The sequence below is a fragment of the Macaca fascicularis genome, chromosome 12, assembly GCF_037993035.2.
Source record: "Macaca fascicularis isolate 582-1 chromosome 12, T2T-MFA8v1.1".
NCBI classification, from domain to species: Eukaryota; Metazoa; Chordata; class Mammalia; order Primates; family Cercopithecidae; genus Macaca; species Macaca fascicularis.
In genome coordinates, this window is record NC_088386.1 from 128547718 (window position 1) to 128565892 (window position 18175).

An 18175-nucleotide genomic window follows, 5' to 3' on the forward strand; every position below is an offset into this window, starting at 1 on the left:
AGACAAGATCGACAACATAGAGAGATCTCATCTCTATTTAAATTAAAAAAGAAAGAAAGAAAAGGAAAAAAAAGTCATTTTTAATTAAAAAAATGTTCAACATTATATTCATAAATAGGAAGAGCTGTTAGATTTTTTAACATGAACTGTTGTAAATTTCAGCATGTAAAAAATGGTTTAAAAATTGTATTACCGGCTGGGCACAGTAGCTCACGCCTGTAATCCTAGCACTTTGGGAAGCCGAGACAGGTGGATTGCTTGGGGCCAGGAGTTCAAAATCAGCCTGGCCAACATGGTGAAACCCTGTCTCTACTAAAAATACAAAAAATTAGCTGGGCGTGGTGGTGGGTGCCTGTAATCCCAGCTACTTGGGAGGCTGAGGCAGGAGAATCGCTTGAACCTGGGAGGCGGAGGTTTCAGTGAGCCAAGATCGCACCATACACTCCAGCCTGGGCAACAAGAGTGAAACTCCGTCTCAAAAAAAAAAAAAAAAAAATTGTATTACCTACTCAAGCAAAATTTCTCTCTCTTTCTCCCTCTCTTTCAGACAAGGTCTTACTCTATCACCCAGGCTAGAGTGCAGTGGCATGATCATGGTTCACTGCAGCCTCCACCTCCTAGGCCCAAGTGATCCCAGATAGCTGGGACTACAGGTGCACACTACCACATGCAGCTAATTTTTTTTTTTTTTTTTTGCATTTTTTGTAGACAAAGTTTTGCCAAAGTTTTGCCATGTTGCCCAAGCTGGTCTCAAACCCCTGGGCTCAAGTGATGCACCTGCCTCTGCCTCCCAAAGTGCTGGGATTACAGGTGGGAGCCACGGCGCCCAGCTGCAAAGTTTCTTGCTGATAAAGACTATTAAGAATTTTGAACTTTTTTTTCTTGAGAAGAGCTCAATGGAATACGAAAATTAAAAAAAAAAGAACAAAACCAACCGGGTGTGGTGGCTCATGTCTGTAATGCCAGCACTTTGGGAGCCGAGGTGGGAGGATCATCTGAGGCTAGGAGTTCATGACCAGCCTAGCCAACATGGCAAAACCCTGTTTCTACCAAAAATACAAAACATTAGCCAGGTGCAGTGGTGGGCACCTGTAATCCCAGCTACTCAGGAGGCTGAGGCAGGAGAATCACTTGAATCCAGGAGGCAGGGGCTGCAGTGAGCCGAGATCATGCCATTGCACTCCAGACTAGGAAACAAGAGTTAAACTCCATCTCAAAAAAAAAAAAAAGTTTTTAAAATATAAAATTAAACAAATTTTAATTACAAAAAATTTTTGACCTTTTTTCCCTGAAATATGTCACATAAAGTGATCAAAACAGATGTGACAACAAAGGCAACCTCCTAGTCACCACCACCAGGTCAGGAAGTGTAGCGCCCTGTGATGTATTTGCAGGGTTCTCCCATTGCAATTGCATGTGTAAAACCCGTATTCTCCGTACCAAGTCAAGTTGTTCAGTATGAATGTTAAATAAAGATTTTTAAACTTTTATTTTAAAAAAGTATTTTCCTTTATCACTTTTTAAAAATAACATTTTAACCCAGGTCCCCCGCATGCCCTGCACTCGCATGCCAAACGCTGGTCCCTGGGTCTCAGACGACCACAGTCCAGCAGGTCGCTGACTCGCCCCAGTCATCAGCCCCCGGTGGGTCAAAGCAGCGTCGTTCTTAAGCGGGGACAGACCCGTGTTTACAAGATTCTCAGTGCTTGGCTGATGTAACAGCGGCATCAGCCTTCCTTGGGGAGAATGACGACTGTATGTTTTTACCCTCTTGTTAAAAATGCTGATTTAATTTTCAAGCTGTTTTTCTCTCTCTCCTTTCTTTTTTCCTCCCTTCCCCCTCCTTCTTCTTCGTTTATTTTTAGAGCCAGGGTCTCACTCTGTCGCCCAGGCTGGAGTGCGGTGGCCTGACCATGGCTCGCTGCAGCCTCGACCTCCCAGACTCAAGCTATCCTCCCACTTCAGCCTCCTGAGTACCTGGGACTACAGACAAGCGCCACTACGCCTGGCTGATTTCTTTAAGTTTTTTGTAGAGACAGTCTAACTATGTTGCCCAGTCTGGTCTCGAACTCCTGGGCTCAAAAGATCCCGCCACCCTGGCCTCCCCAAGTATTGGGATTGCTGGTGTGAGTCCCCGCGCCAGGTTTCTTCTCTTTCTTGTGGGTTTCACGCAAAAAACCCCGAGTCCCTGAAGCTGCGCTGCTCTCCTGCCTCCAGGGAAAACGGGAGTTTTTTCTGCTCCTTTGCTCTCCCTCTTTTTTGTTTGCTTATTTGTTTTTAGTATTTTTAGCATGTTTTGGAAACATTTCGTTTCAATGAGTGTTTGAAAAGCAGCTCCCCCGCCCCGAGCTCCGGGCGGGCGCCTGCCACTCCTTGACCCCGAGGAGGGTGGGCACCACTCCCAGACGCGGGGGACGCGTGGGTGTCGCTCGGGGGCCCTCGCCTCCCCCACCCAGCCTGTCCCAGGCCGCGAGCGCTTCCAGTTGGGTTACTGCTGGGGGACGAGAAAGGAACCGCCTGAACGGTGGAGACGCTTTTTCCCGCTACGATTTTCCCCGGAGCGGACAGGGGCAGCAAGGTCGGAGTTGACCCGAGGGTCCCTGCCTGGTCCCGGGGGGACGGCCAGCCTCCCGCCCTGAGCCGCGGGGAGAGGAAGCAGGTCGGGGTCTCCGGGACGCGCAGACACCGGTGGCCTCCTCCCACCAGGCTGGCGGTCCCTGAGCCCTGGCGCCTCCTTAAAGCCGCAGCTCCGCCCCGCCCGCCCCGCCTGCCCATCCTCAGTCCCTCCCAACCGCCGGGTCCTCGCCGCCTTGGCGAAGTGGTGTAGAACCTCGAGACTGCGAGGAGCGCGCCGCCCGCCAGCTCCCTGCGCCCCGTCCCGCGTCCCCGCGTCCCCGCGTCCTGCGATCCGCCGCCATGGCCAGCGAGGAGCTGGCGCGCAAGCTGGAGCGCCGGCTGCGGCGTGAGGAGGCCGAGGAGAGCGGCCCCCAGCTGGCTCCCCTCGGCGCCCCAGCCCCGGAGTCCGAGCCCCCAGCCCGTGCGCCCACGGCCAGCGCCGACGCGGAGCTGAGCGCCCAGCTGAGTCGGCGGCTGGATATTAACGAGGGCGCCGCGCGACCCCGGCGCTGCAGGGTCTTCAACCCCTACACGGAGTTCCCAGAGTTCAGCCGCCGCCTCATCAAGGACCTGGAGAGCATGTTCAAACTGTGAGCTCCCGCTGCGCTCCCTTCGTCCCCGGGATCAGGTTGGGAGCGGGAGGCTTTCTGGCCCGAAGTCCCGGGCCCGGTTTGGGTGGGGAGGGGTCTCGGGATGCAGGTAGCATTTGGCCCAATGCAGCCAGATCTTGCGCGCTTGGGTCTATCTCGGCGGGTGGGGGGACGGGGCTGGACGGGGGGACACCGGGAGCAGGAGCTCTCCGGGAAGGAGCCCAAAAGTTCTCGGCAACCGGCGGGCCCCAGTTCCAGGTCCCCCAACCCCAACCGCTAGTCCCGCCCCCTCCACCCGCCGGTCCGGAGATTTGCTCCGAAAGCAACTTCGAGGAAAGGGAGCCGTCGCTGCGCCTCACCTGCCAGCTTTCACCGTATCCCCCAAGGGAAAAATTAGCCCATGTTGGCCTTTTATCTTTTAAAACAAAAGGGGAAAGTTAATCCTTGGCTGCAGCGCGGGGTTTGATGAACCAGCGGGAGCCTGAGAACGGGGAGTTTGGTAAACTCGTTGTAAGAGATTCAGGACTTTCTTGGAGCAAGCGCGGCCCGGGAGCCTCCTGGGGGGGTCATGGGAACCGAACTTAGCCGCTGGCACCGGTCCGGAGGGGGTCGTTCAGTCCTGCTCTGTGAGCCCCAGTGTGCGGGGAGCCGCCCACCTGGGGAGACACTGAGCCAGAGGCAGGCCATAGAGACCCACTAATCCACCTCGTCGGCCTGGAACCTCCTTGGATCTCAGTTTCCTCATCTGGAGAGTGGGAGCAGTAACGGTCCCTGCCTTTTAAGGCCGAAAAGTATTTTGCACCCGGTAAGCTCTTAACCGAGCTATTAATATTTCCAGAATTGAGCCGAGACCGGAAAAATGCCTGGGGGAGCTGAGGCCGCCGGCCAGGTCATGCTTGGGCGTTTTTAAAAGCGCATGGAATGTGTTTGCCCTCCGCGTGGAGGTTCTATTTAAAGGCGCTGTGGCTGGCGCTGCGTCGCCTGAGCCTCCGCTGCCCCTGCACAGAGGTCTGCAGAGCCGGCACCTGGGAGCCTCCGCCTCCTCTGCCTCCCTGACACCCTGGTTTCTTTGTCTGGCTTCCAGGCACTGATCTGTGGCGTTTTCTGGGTCTAGTTTGGACAATTCAGGAAGGCCGAGTGGGGCTAAAGAATGCGACCGGGGCGAAAATGGAAAAGTAATGGGTGAAGCAAGCCTTGTTGGAGCCCCTTTGATTTCTCTGGGGTAATGCCTTTCATGGGAAGACTGCCCTGGCCGGGCTGCTCCCAGGCCTTACCAGTTCCTCCCAATCCAGCTAGATTCAGGGCATCTTGGGGAGGGACCTTTATCTTCAAGTTGTCTTGTGGCCACTCAGGCTTCTTTTGTTTTTCCTGCAAAACAATCTTTGGAAAGATCAACTTGTAGTTGGCTATCTAAGAGGGATAAAAAGAGCCCATACGCTCGGAGGGTCTTGGGAGATGAAGCAAGGTGGCATTTGTGAGCAAAACGGTACTGGACCAGGATCAAGCAAAGGGGAACCGGGCACAGTGGCTTATGGCTGTAATCTCAGAACTTTGGGAGGCCAAGGCCGGCGGATCACCTGGGGTCAGGAGTTCGAGACCAGCCTGGCCAGCATGGTGAAACCCCATCTCTACTAAAAATACAAGAATTAGCCAGGAGTGGTGGCGCGTGCCTGTAGTCCCAGCTACTCGGAGACTGAGGCAGGAGAATTGCTTGAACCCGGGAGGCAGAGGTTGCAGTGAGTGGAGATCACACTATTGCACTCCAACCAGGGTGACAGAGGGAGATTCTGTCTCAAGGGGGGAAAAAAAAAGCTAAGGGGAAGGCAGTGTGTGGCCTGGGATCCCAGCAGAGCTAACAGTTCAACCAATACTTGGTATTTCTTTCTAGGTTGAGTTTTCTGTCACTTGCAACCAAAATTGGCATAAACGAAAGGGGAATAATTTGGCTGAGGAAACCAAAAAGCCATCACTAGCTTCAGGTATGGCTGGATCTAGGAGCTTAGGTGCTGCCATCAGTGCTTAGTTTCTCTTTCTGTTAAGCCACCTTCCTCTCTGCGTTGTCCCCATTCTCAGATGGCTCATCCTTGGTGGTGGCGGTGTGGCCACAACAGCTTAAATTAATAACGTAAGAATGTTAAAAAACACTAAAGAAAATGTAACACACCAATTTGTTTTCTATTGGATTACCTTCCAGATTTTACTCATTGCAGCAGCAGTCTTGTGAGGCTATGAAAAGCGAGCACTTGGAGGCAGGCTTCCTGGGTTCAAACCCCAGCCCCACCACTTGCTACCTGGAAGGTTCCTTGGGCCTCTTATTTAAAAGCTCTGTGCCATCAGTTTTCCCTTCTGTCAAATGGGAAAGCATAGGACCTGCCATGTGGGGTTATTGTGGGGATTAAATTAATTCATGTACGTGATGCATTTAGCTCCATGTTTTAGCCTATGGTGAAGACCCAGTAGATTTTAGCCACTAATTTTTGGATTATCACCTATCTGTAAATTGGGTAAATCTGCACATTTGGCTGGGCGTGGTGGCTCACACCTGTAATCCCAGCGCTTTGGGGGGCTGAGGCGGGCAGATCACAAGGTCAGGAGTTTGAGACCAGCCTGATCAACATGGTGAAACCCCATCTCTACTAAAAATACAAAAATTAACTGGGCATGGTGCCGTGTGCCTGTAATCCCAGCTACTCAGGAGGCTGAGGCAGAAGAATCGCTTAAACCCAGGAGGTGGAGGTTGCAGTGAGCTGAGATCACATCATTGCACTCTAACCTAGGCAATAGAGTGAGACTCCGTCTCAAAAAAATAAAAAAAGTGCACATTTTGTGTTGTTCTTTTTTGTTTAATAATTCACTTTGCTGAGTCCACTTTATCCTTTGAACCTGATTTAGCCCACAGTTTGAGCTGTGGAGTGGTGACCTGGCCTCTTGGTGATTTCCGGGTCCCCGTGGGGGACTGTGTGCTTTGCCCTTCTGCGTTCTGTGGAAGGAACTTGTTAGCTCCTCTGCTACTGGATCAGGTTGTTCATTTCTTAGAGCTGCCTGAATGAAATGCCACAAACTGGGTAGCATAAAACAACAGAAGTGTATCCTCTCGTAGTTCTGGAAACCAGAAGTCTGACAAGTCTGAAACCAAGCTGTCAGCGGGGCTGTGCTGCCCTTGAGGCTCCAGCCAAGACCCCTTCTGTGCCTGTCTCCTGGCTTCTGGTGGTTGCCAGAATCCTTGGTGTTCCTTGTGGTATGGACGCATCACCCTAATCTCTGCTACCCTGAGCTCCTGGTGCTCTCCCTGTGTGTGTTTCTGTGTCTTCACATGGTTTTTTTTTTGTTTTTTTGTTTTTTTTTTTTTTTTTTTGAGACAGTCTCGCTCTATCATCCAGGCTGGAGCGCAGTGGCTCTATCTTGGCTCACTGCAAGCTCCACCTCCCAGGTTCACACCATTCTCCTGCCTCAACCTCCCAAGCAGCTGGGACTACAGGTGCCCGCCACCACGCCCGGCTAATTTTTTTGTATTTTTAGTAGAGACGGTGTTTCAACGTGTTAGCCAGAACGGTCTCGATCTCCTCACCTCATGATCTGCCCACCTCGGCCTCCCAAAGTGCTGGGATTACAGGCATGAGCCATGGCGCCCGGCTCACATGGCCTTCTTGTAAGGATCCCAGTCACTGGATTTAGGACCCCCCCCAATCCAGTATGACCTCATCTTAATTTAACTTTTAAATCTCTAAAGACCCTATTTCCTGATAAGGTCACATTCTGATGTTCTGGGTAGACATGAATTTTGGCGGGGGATGGGGTGGGGTTGGGGGCACTACTCAGCTGAGAGTAGGGAGTGAGAAATGCTGCCCAGAGCTTGAGCACCATCTCTGGAGCCTCATCCAAGGAAGCTTCTGGATTTAGGGAGGTCAGAATCTCAGATTTATCCAAAGCCAGTATGACTCCCACCCCTGTCAGAAAAAGGATGTCTTCCCAATGCACAACTCTGATTCAAGTGGATTCACTACCTAACTATAAAAACAAAACTGGCCAGGCACGGGCCTCACACCTGTAATCCCAGCACTTTGGGAGGCCGAGGTGGGTGGATCACCTGAGGTCAGGAGTTCGAGACCAGCCTGGTCAACATACTGAAACCCTGTCTCTACTAAAAGTACAAAATTAGCCAGGCATGGTGGCAGGCGTCTGTAATCCCAGCTACATGGGAAACTGAGGCAAGAGAATCGCTTGAACCCAGGAGGTGGAGGTTACAGTGAACCGAGATCATGCCATTGCACTCCAGCCAGGGCAACAAGCATGAAACTTTGTCTCAAAAAAACAAAACAAAACAAAAAACAAAACCAACAGAACCCACACAACACCCCTCTTCATGCCAGAAACACGCCTATTTTCAGCAAGAATTTCAATTTTTTTTTTTTTTTGAGATGGAGTCTCACTTGCCACCCAGGCTAGAGTACAGTGGCACGACCTTGGCTCACTGCAACTTCCACCTCCCGGGTTCAAGCAATTCTCCTGCCTCGGCCTCCTGAGTAGCTGTAGGTGCGCGCCACTATGCCTGGGTAATTTTTGTATTTTTAGTAGAAACGGGGTTTCACCATGTTGGCCAGCCTGGTCTTGAACGCCTGACCTCAAATAATCCACTGGCCTCAGTCTCCCAAAGTGTTAGAATTACACGCGTGAGCCACTGCGCCTGGCTTAAGAATTTCACTTTTAAGCAGTTTCTAGATTCACGTTCTGATGTCGCCTTAGTTCATTGGGCCCCTTACAGTGTGTAACCTGATTAGACCAGTACAAAGTACACCCAGTCTTTTTGTTTGGGGCTAGAAAGATTCATACAGATACTGGGAGACATGCTTTGATCGTTTAAATTTGATTTTCCTATTTAAAAGTATTTGGCTTAGGGATTTCTTACATTTTCAAGGCTTAAAAAAACTGGATCCTTCCCAGCCTCTGAGTTTGTTGGGTTCTTGGAGTGGTATCCTTTGTCTTTGGGTCCTTAGGACCTAACAAATGAGGCTGGCTTCTAAATGGTGTGTTGTAGAAGAAAGAGGGTTTTCTAATGAGTGTGGGAAGCCAGAGGCATCATCAGCCCGGCCGGAGAAAGTTCCCTCTCCATTTCCAAGCCTGTTACTGGATAGCCTGAGCCAAGAGAATAGTGGCCTGATTTTAAAAGAATGAGAAGGCCCAGAAGAAACTGACTCTACAGTGTAACGTGAGCTGGTGGAGCAGTCAAGGTTAGACAGGAAATTTTAATTACGCTGGACTTATCTGGAGGCCTCTTTCAAAGGGAGGCAATGAGGGCAGCCACTTAAAGGCAGAACCCCAATGCAACATCTTAAAATGCAGCTGCGAGGTTTTTGCAGCATACTAAAAGCTTGTGTTTCAATTCCCCAAAGAGAGGGTGGGAAGAGGAACATTTGGCTATGGGAAAGCTGTCTTTTTCTTAAGAATCTGAAACGGTGATGTCATGGATATCCTGCCAGTGCCAGAGTTCCGCATTACCAAGACACCAGTGAATCCCAAAAAGGTGAGGCTGTCGTGGAATCCGTCATTTCTCGTCCCTTCTTGTCTCCCAGTTTCTTTTTCTCCTCCTTAGTCTTGTCTCTAAAGGAGGGAGAAGTGGGTGTAGATTTGGAAGGCTGGGAATTTTCCAAAGAGGTAAAGTGAGCCTCTTGGGGAGGCTTCCTGGGGAGGTAGAGGTGAGGCTGCCTGCATACTGGCATCCTAATCTTTTAAGTGAATTGACTCTAGAAATGGGAAAGATGGATGGAAATAAAAGGAAGAAGTTAAGTGCTTTCTTTTTCCTTGGAGAAAGGCAAGAGGTACTGACCTGTCCTGGCTGTAGCTTCAGTCAACAGTGATCACCTTACATGGGAAATTTTCTCACCTGCACTGGAGTTTGCACATTTGACAATTCTGAATTGGGGGGTAGGGTAAGAGGACCTAGGGTTTGTCTGAATTCTGGAGGAGAGCTTTAGGTCAGCCTTCTGTTTTCGGTCTTAGTCTCTGGCAGAAAGACCCCATGACTTGGAACTGTGTCTCAGACTGGTTTAAGTGCTGGCTGCTTTTCCTTGCCGGTACGCATGATTAACCCATGTAGGAGGAGCTGGAAGGAGCTTCCACAGTTGCTGGTGGGTTCATCTTTGTAGGGAGTTCCCTCTTCCTCCTCCTTCCTCGCTCCCCACCTCCCTCTCCCTGGGATGTCTGTTCCACCATCCTTGTTACGAGCCATTGAATTTTATGAGAGTTTAAATAATGGGAATGTGAAGTTGAGTGATGAAAACAGTTATGAAAGTCTTACATTATACAAAAAGAGAAAAGTCCTTTCCCCCTTCTTCCTTGCAAGATTATTAAAAAGTGCCTAATTTCAAAGCTGTAAGGTCCAGGAGACTCTAACTTTTTTTTTTCTTTTTCTTTTCTCAAGACAGGGTCTTGCCATGTTGCCTAGGCTGGTCTCGAACTCCTAGGCTCAGGTGATTCTCCTGTCTCAAAGTGCTGGGATCATAGGCATGGGCTACTTCACCTGGCCAGACATAACACACACACACTCTCTCTTCCTTAAATGTTGCATACCAACCAAACTAACTTTATACCCTCAGCTCCGTGGTACACCCTGGACCAACTAGTATACAGGAATACTTCTTCCATTGACCTACAGGGTGTTTGATTGGCATTGGGCTATGTTCTGCATGGGTTCATGGTGTGGCTGAGCTAGTGGGTCTCCAAAGATGTGCCAAATGGCCTAAGAGTCCACAGATCAGGTCTTGGGAGCTAGAGGGTGCCAGGCTGTCCACAATTGATGTTCATCTTAGTTAGGAGCCCAGCACACCCTCAGGGCACTGACATCTGGGCTTGGCACACGTTTGTCTTTAGCTTTAGGCTTCACAAACCTCTGTATATCATGTGCAACCTCACACACTCACACATGCCTTCCTGCGTGCTCACACACTAGCTCACTCCCACAGCCACTCTTCAGGTGGGGCTGTCGTGGACCCACCTGTCATGACTCACTGCCCTTGGCCTCCTCCACATTTTACAGCCCTCCCAGAACACACCTCTATAGCCTCCTCCTGCTTCTGTGTTCCCTGACTGTTGGTGGCCAAAGGGCATCATTGATCCTAAATCCTAGACGCTTCTTGGCAGGGGACACACTTTGAGTTATTGGCGCATGGACCATGATTCTCCATTCCCAGCAAGATGAAACCTGACCTGTGGTCAGTGACCTGCCGAGACATGGCCTTCCATGTTCCAAGGCTGCAGAGGTTCTGTGGTACCCGCAGTCCAACTGGTAAACAGGAATACTTCTTCCACTGACCTACAGGGACTTTGATTGGCATGGGGCTACGTTATGCATGGGTTCATATTGTGGCTGAGCTAGTGGGTCTCTAAAGATGGGCCAAATGACCTAAGAGTCCACTTAAGTCTCCTCCAGTGTTCCCAGCTCTGGGCTCCTCTGGCCAGCACTGTCTATACGTCTGCTAGTGTGTACTCCTATGGTACCATATCATGATGATGATGACGATGATCACCATGCCCCTTTCCAGCCTGCTGTGAGCTATTCATTCATGCATTCATTTTTTCATTCATTTAACTAAGCACCTGCTGGGTGCCAGATTATACATACTTGTATAATCTGGAAGGGTCTTGGCCCTTGAGAAGCTCAACAAATGCTGACAGCAAGCTGGATGTAACATGATGCTGTTTGGCCGGGAGGGATGTCACTCCCCGAGAAGCCACCCACCACCTACATACAGGACACTCCAGTAGCTGAGCAGACCCTGAGAGGATGTGGGGGTTGGGGACACTCTGACCTCAGGCTGCTGCGTTCAAAGCAGGGGCTCCTGGTCGTTCTGGGCACAGCCATGGAGGAGCAGCCACCGAGGACTGTGAAGGGATTCAGGCCCTGGGTGGAGGTGGCAGCGAAGGCCTTCGGGATGAACCTCCTGGAGACAGAGAATGGGGGCTGAGAACTTGATCTGGGTGGTGAGTGCTTGACCTTGGATGGCAGAAGGAGGGCAGTGAGGGCTCAAGGAAAGGAAGCTGCAGCTGTCGGGAAGCAAGAGCCTTCTCATGGTGGGAGTTAGTACTATTATTATTATTTTTTGAAACAGGTTCTCTCTCTGTCTCCCAGGCTGGAGTGCAGTGGCACAATCTTGGCCCACAGCAACCTCTGCCTCCCGGGCTCAAGTGATCCTCCCACCTTAGCCTCCTGAGTAACTGGGATTACAGGCACGACCACCACGCCTGGCTAATTTTTGTATTTTTTTGTAGAGACAGGGTTTTGCCATGTTGCCCAGGCTGGTCCTGGACTCAAGTGATCCGCCCGCCTCTGCCCCCCAAAGTATTGGTTACAGGCATGTGCCACTGCACCTGGCCACGATCGGAGTTACTGAGAAATGGAACGAAAGGTCTTGCAAGGTGGTGAGCTGCACTCTCTGGAGTTTCACTGAAAGAGAGGTGCTCTGACACCCTGGTGTGAGAGGCTTGCAGTTAGGAAGGGCCGAAAACTTATGGAGGGTAGGAGATGGGCTGTCTGACTTTCAAGTTTCTTTCTAGGCCATGGGTGGGCAAACTTGTTCTGTAAAGGGCCAGATAATCCATCTGTTTGGCTTTGGGCCCTAAGGTTTCTGTTGTCCCTCTGCAGCCTGCCATTGTGATATGAAAGCAGCCACAGGCAATATGCAAATGGATTGGCATGGCTGTGTTCCTGTAACAGTTGGTGAGCATGATTTGGCCTGCATGCCGATGTTAGCCAGTCCCCATGCTAGGCAGTCACTTTAGAATCTTGAATCCAGAGCCTGGTCTCATTTGTCCCCTTTCTTACTTCTTGGCCTTTCCTCCCATCAGTGGCCTCAGGTTCAGAGGGGACACAGTGGAAGCCTGGTGTCCCCCCAGTTGGGTAGGCAGCGTAGTGAGGCCTGAGTTCCAGGACCCCAGAGCTGCTTTTGGAAGATTAGCACTGGAGAAGGAGCAGGACCTGCATCTGCTTCTTCTGCGGGCTAAGGAGGCCTGGCAGCTGGTGCTCGCAGCCGGAGTCCGGGGTAATACTCCCCACCCTAGGAAGGCTTGCCTTCCTACGGCTTCCCCTGAGAGGTGGTCCCTGGTATGTTTGAGCTTAAAAACTCCCAATGAAAAAGACAAATGAGGCCGGGAGTGGTGGCTCACGCCTGTAATCCCAGCACTTTGGGAGGCCGAGGTGGGTGGATCAGAAGGTCAGGAGCTTGAGACCAGCCTGGCCAACATAGTGACACCCCGTCTCTACTAAAAATACAAATTTAGCAGAGTGTGGTGGCGGGCGCCTGTAATCCCAGCTACTTGGGAGGCTAAGGCAGGAGAATCACTTGAACCCTGGGAAGCAGAGGTTGCAGTGAGCCAAGATTGTAGCACTGCACTCCAGCCTGGGCAACAGAGTGAGACTCTGTCTCAAAAAAAAAAAAAAAAAAAAAGACACATGAAAAACAAAAGTTAATTAGCCTTGGGTATCTGCTTACTTGAGCCCCGTGTTTGGAGCAGGAGCTCTTGACCTCCGGTCTTGGAACTCTCACCAACTGTGTGTGGAATCGCACTGTCACACCTGCTGGGAGACCTTGCTTCTCAAGGGGGTGTACGGCTCCTCACCCCAGGAAAATTTGAGATCTACTGGTTTGGAGGGAAATGGGAGATAAGAATCTTATGACTTAAGGAAAACTTATTTTTCGTTATCAAATTATAATATTCCCCATTTAAAATTTCCTTTAAAACAGTAAAGATCTTTAGGAAGCAGAGAGTGGAAGCCGATGCTGTTCTGTTCCCGAGGGTCCCCTCCAGCTGTTCCCGAGGGTCCCCTCCAGCTGTTCCCGAGGGTCCCCTCCAGCTGGTTGGATACATGTTCTTACACAAGATTGTAAGAGACGATCTCTGCTGTTCTGCCCGTATTACTTGGGAGGCCTTTGGCTCAAGTGATGGAAAACTCTGCCCCAAACTCACTAATGAATAAAGAAATGGATCATCTCATGGATGAGGGCATCCAGAGGACAAGGGTGGCCTTGGGGCAATGGTTGGTTGCTGCTGTCATCCAGGACTTGGGTTCCGTCCTCTGTCCTCTGCCACCCTCTGTGCTGGCGTCAAGGTAGCAAGGTGCGAGGTTCCCCGAGTCACATCAGCTGCAACAAAATCCAGAGGCAGGAAAGACCTACGGTTCTTCTAAACAATGAGGAAATTAGAGCGTAGACAGCTAGAAGTGAAAGAAAAAAGATAGAAAGAAAAACATAAACGATGAGGAAATCTTCCTGTGTGTGTGCCCCAAGCCGGCCTCTAGCACCCCATCCCCAGCACTAGGTCACGGGCCCATCCATCCAGGGTGGTTTCTGTTCCCTGAGGGGTGGAGCCAAAACAGGGCTCTGTTAGTGAGGAAGGAGAGGTGAGTTTTTACCGAATGGTGTTCCATGGCTCTTTTCTGTCCATCTGTGTGTTTTGTTTTTGTTTGTTTGTTTTGTTTTTTGAGACAGGGTCTTGCTCTATCATCCAGGCTGAAGTGAAGTGGTGCGATCATGGCTCACTGCAGCCTCCACCTCCTGGGCTCAAGCCATCCTTCTGCCTGAGTCCCTCCCACCCCAACACCTGGCTAATTTTTTCTTTTTTTTAGTAGAGATGGAGTTTCACCATGTTGCCGAGGCTGGTCTCAAACTCCTGGGCTCAAGCAGTCTACCCACCTTGGCCTCCCAATGTCCATCTGTGTTGTTGTTGTTGTTGTTGTTGTTGTTTGAAGCAGTCTTGCTCTGTCACCCAGGCTGGAGTGCAGTGGCAAGATTCAGCCTCCAAAAATGCAACCTCCGCCTCCTGGGTTCAAGTGACCCGCCCCCCCCCCCCCAGCCTCCGGAGTAGCTGGGATTATAGGGCGTGCTACCACCCCAGCTCATCTGTGTTTCTGTGTACACGGGAGGGTCTTTTGATGTCGGGCTTGGTTTCTGGAGGCCAGGCAGGGAGCAGTCCATTCCTGGGGGCTCCCGAAGACCAAATGCAGAGGTCTTTCCTGCGGAACGTCTGTCATTTTCCCTGGGATTCCCTGTGATTTTTCTCTTGCCTGTGGGGGTGGACCCACAGCTAGGGGTGCTGTGTGTGCATCTGGTGATGGGTGAGCTGTCTGTGTCGACCACTCCCTAGGCCAGCTTTCAGTGAACCCCCCCCTTCCATCTCTTGTCGCCCTTCCACCCTCCAAAGCGCCTGACATGGTGGACCCGCCCCCTGGCTTTGGAGGGCTGATCATTCCGCCTCACCCTCCTGGCTGCTCACTGTCTTGGAAAACTGTTGGCTGCTACCCTGTGTCTCCCCAGACCCCCTCCCCAAACCTCTTTTATTCTTTTTCTCATCGGGGGTGCCATGCCTCTGATTTCGTCTCCTCTTAGAAGAGGCTCCAGCTGCTACCTTTGGCCGGGAGTTGCCATGCCTTGATGGTCCTCATTCCTTTAGTGGCTCCTGGGCTTCTGTGGCTAAGGGCCCTTCTGTTGGCTTGGAGGCCTTTGTACAAGTCATGTGTGAGCATGTGTTAGGGGGTGTTCTGGGCTGGTTTTCTTTTCTTTCTTTTATTTATTTTTTATTTTTGAGACAGTCTCACTCTGTTGCCCAGGCTGGAATGCAATGGCGCGATCTCGGCTCACTGCAATCTCCGCCTCCTGGGTTCAAGCAATTCTCTGCCTCAGCCTCCCAGGTAGCTGGGGTTATGGGCACCCACTGCCATGCCTGGTTAATTTTTTGTATTTTTAGTAGAGATGGGGTTTCACCATCTTGGCCAGGCCATCGTGATCCACCTGTCTTGGCCTCCCAAAGTGCTGGGATTACAGGCGTGAGCCACTGCGCCTGGCTTAATTTTTTTTTTTTTTTCTTTTAAGAGATAGGTCTTTGTTGCCCAGGATGGTCTTGAACTCCTGGGTTCAAGTGATCCTCCTGCCTCAGCCTCCCAAAATGCTGAAATTAGAGGTGTGAGCCACCATGCTGGCCTGCTTTTATTATTTTTTAGTCTTAGCCTAGCACACCCTACTGCCCGATTGCGTTGCTGAATGAGGGTAAAGTCTTTGGTTTTGGAGCTCAGACCTGGGTTGCCAGTGACAGCGGCAGCCTCCTTCCAGGCCAGGCAGAGCCCTGAAGCGGGCTGGGCGTCCACATCCAAGGCAGACTCACCCTCAGCCCTATGCCACAGATCCGGTTTTCAGGAAGTAGGATGTTCAGGACTTACAAATGGCCTTGTGCCCAAGGCTAGCCACTCTGCCCCTTCCGGGTGGTGAAACAGCAGAGGCCCCCACCCCACAGGGCTGTGGCTGATCCTAGCTTTCGGGTTAGACATCTCCACCCCCAGGTTTCCCCAGCACCCCTCACTGAGCACCCACTGTGCCTTGGGACAGCCCTGATCAAAAACATCTGGATGCTGACAGCCCTCACTCTTTGCCCATGGGGACCCAGCGAACTCTCTTGCGGCCTTGGAGAAGTGCTGGCCTCTGATGCTGTCCTGTTTGCCTTTGGTGCTGACAGGCTCTCTGCCTCCTCTCTAAATGCCTCGTGCTCTCCACCCTGTGATGGCTGACTTCACGGAGCATTGGGTGTCCCTAATGCCACCTAGGGGCCCCACTGACAGAGCCGACTGTGTGCAGGGCTGTGCTTAGCGATTTCCACGTGGGAACTCATGCTTCACGACACTCCAAAGTGGGTACGATATCAGACCGCATTTCACAGATGAGGAAACTGAGGCACACAGAAGCCAGGACACTCACCTAAAGTCACACACCTTGTAAGCTGTAGAGCTGGGATTTGAATGAACCCAAGTGGCCTGTACTCTTGTCCAGTGTCACATGCCCGTCTCACTAATGTCATTCCCACCTCCCAGTTTTCCAGCCTCCAAATCTTGGCCTTCCTTGACACCATCCCCTGCATAGCCAGGCAGGGCCTTGCCTGGCACAGTCTCTGCAGGCAGCCTGACCTCCAGGCCCTGTTGGACCACCTGCCCTGAGCCTGTAGCAGCTGCCTCAGACCTGGCCTCCCCCATCCGTGCAACACGTTTTAGCTGGATGGACCTCACCAGAGCCCAGATCTCATTACCTTGCTTCCCTCTTCAGAAGTTATTTTGAGTTGGGGTGGGGCAATACACAACATTCAGTAGCTCCCTATTGCCCAAGGAAAAAAGTCTAGACTCCTCATGTGGACCCTTAAGGCCCTCTCCAGTCGGCTGTTACAGTCTTCTCTCTCTCTGGTTCCCCCCGCCCAGGCCTTGCACTCACTGAGCTGAATGGCCCCCACAGCCTGTCTCCTGTAACCCTGCAGTTCCTAGTTGATTACACTTAGGTCTGTCCATTGTCTGTTATTGCTATTTATTGCTGATTCTCTCTCTTCTTTTCTCTTCTTTTTTTTTTTGAGACAGTGTTTCACTCTGTCGCCCAGGCTGGAGTACAGTGGCATGATCTTGGCTCACTGCAACCTCTGCCTCCTGGGTTCAAGCTGTTCTCCTGCCTCAGCTTCCTAGTAGCTGAGATTACAGGCATATGCCACCATGCCCAGCTAATTTTTGTATTTTTAGTAGAGACAGGGTTTCACCATGTTGGCCAGGCTGGTCTTGAACTCCTGACCTCAGGTGATCCCTACCCACCTCAGTCCCGCAAAGTGCTGGGATTACAGGCGTGAGCCACTGTGCCCTGCTGGTTATTGCTGATTCTTATGAAGCTCCCTCCCGCTCCAGATTTTCCCTGGGAAAGCAGAGACAGAATGTTCATGGCCAAAAGTGGCTAACCGCTTCCTGCAGTCCCCATGCCCGGCCCAGGGCTGGGCCCAGGGCCATGGCAGAGTAGGCACCTTGACCTCTGTGGAGGCCTCTGAGCTCTGCCGGCTGCAGCTGCACTGAGGCCCTGATGACTGTTGAGAGGAGCTGCACAGCTCCCCGTGGCTGTGGGAGGTAATGTGAGCCTTCAGTGGGGTTATGCGGTTCCCTCCAGCAGAGCCACTGACCCACACGGGCACACACCTGTAAGTGAGACCTGGAAAAAGGTAAGTGACCACCTTCTCAGGTTGTGCACAAGACCTCGTGACCACTCGGCATGCAGTCATGGGCTTAATTAGGGCACTCATGTTCCAGCCCAGTGTTCTTTCCACTGAGGGCTGCTGGGTTTAAGGTGGTGTGGGCCTGGAGTGGGGAACGTAGGCAAAGGTCCTCCTGGCAGCAGTAGGTGGAGAGGAAATGTTGAGAGCTGCATGGGTGGCAGCCCAGGGTGTCCTTGTCTCCCACTTGGGGTGATGGCTGAGTGCCCCGTAGTCTGCTTGTGTTGGGCTGCTGCCCTGGCCTGCTCTGAGACCTGTGCCCCCTGGGCCGCTGCACACCCCCTCATTGGGGCCTCCCACTGGCCGTTTCCTTCCCTGACCTTGGCACTGCTGGAACTGCACCAGGCATAGCATGAATGGAGTCTAGTGTGGAAACCCCGTGTTGTTTGGGAACATCTGTTCCCTGATATCCACAGGGCTCCTGGGAATGCCAGAAGAACTAGGTTTCCAGGGGCCCTTCCAACCCAGTTTCCTGGCCCCTCAGGACTCTCCTATCAGAACTTTTTTTTTTTTTTTTTTTTTTGAGACGGAGTTTTGCTCTTGTCGCCCAGGCTGGAGTGCAATGGTGTGATCTCGGCTTACTGAAACCTCCGCCTCCCAGGTTCAAGTGATTCTCCTTCCTTAGCCTCCCAAGTAGCTGGGATTGCAGACACCCACCACCATGGCCGGCTAATTTTTGTATTTTTAGTAGAAACGGGTTTCACCAGGTTGGCCAGGCTGGTCTTGAACCCCTAACCTCAGGTGATCCACCCGCCTTGGCCTCCCAAAGTGCTGGGATTACAGGCGTGAACCACTGCGCCTGGCTTGCTATCAGAACTTTTATGCAGACCTGGCAAGGTGGCTCACTCCTGTAGTCCCGGCACTTTGGGAGGCCGAGGCAAGAGGATTGCTTGAGTCCAGGAGTTCAAGACCAGCTT

The 18175-nt window shown here is 51.7% G+C and overlaps 1 protein-coding gene across 2 annotated transcripts in view; it reads left to right on the plus strand.

Moving 5' to 3' along the window:
- Window positions 1-2481: 2481 nt before the first annotated feature.
- EFHD1 (EF-hand domain family member D1) overlaps window positions 2482-18175 on the plus strand; it is a 51431-nt gene continuing 35737 nt past the window's right edge. The window contains exon 1 of one of the 2 annotated variants that reach the window (XM_065526254.2): window positions 2482-2578. Coding sequence is in view for 1 of the 2 variants with exons in the window: in XM_045367914.3 (XP_045223849.1) it covers window positions 2917-3206 (290 nt within the window). In the remaining variant the exon portion in view is untranslated. Of the gene's footprint in view, window positions 2579-2815; window positions 3207-18175 lie in introns of those variants that run through there. The other variant, XM_045367914.3, reaches the window with a different exon arrangement.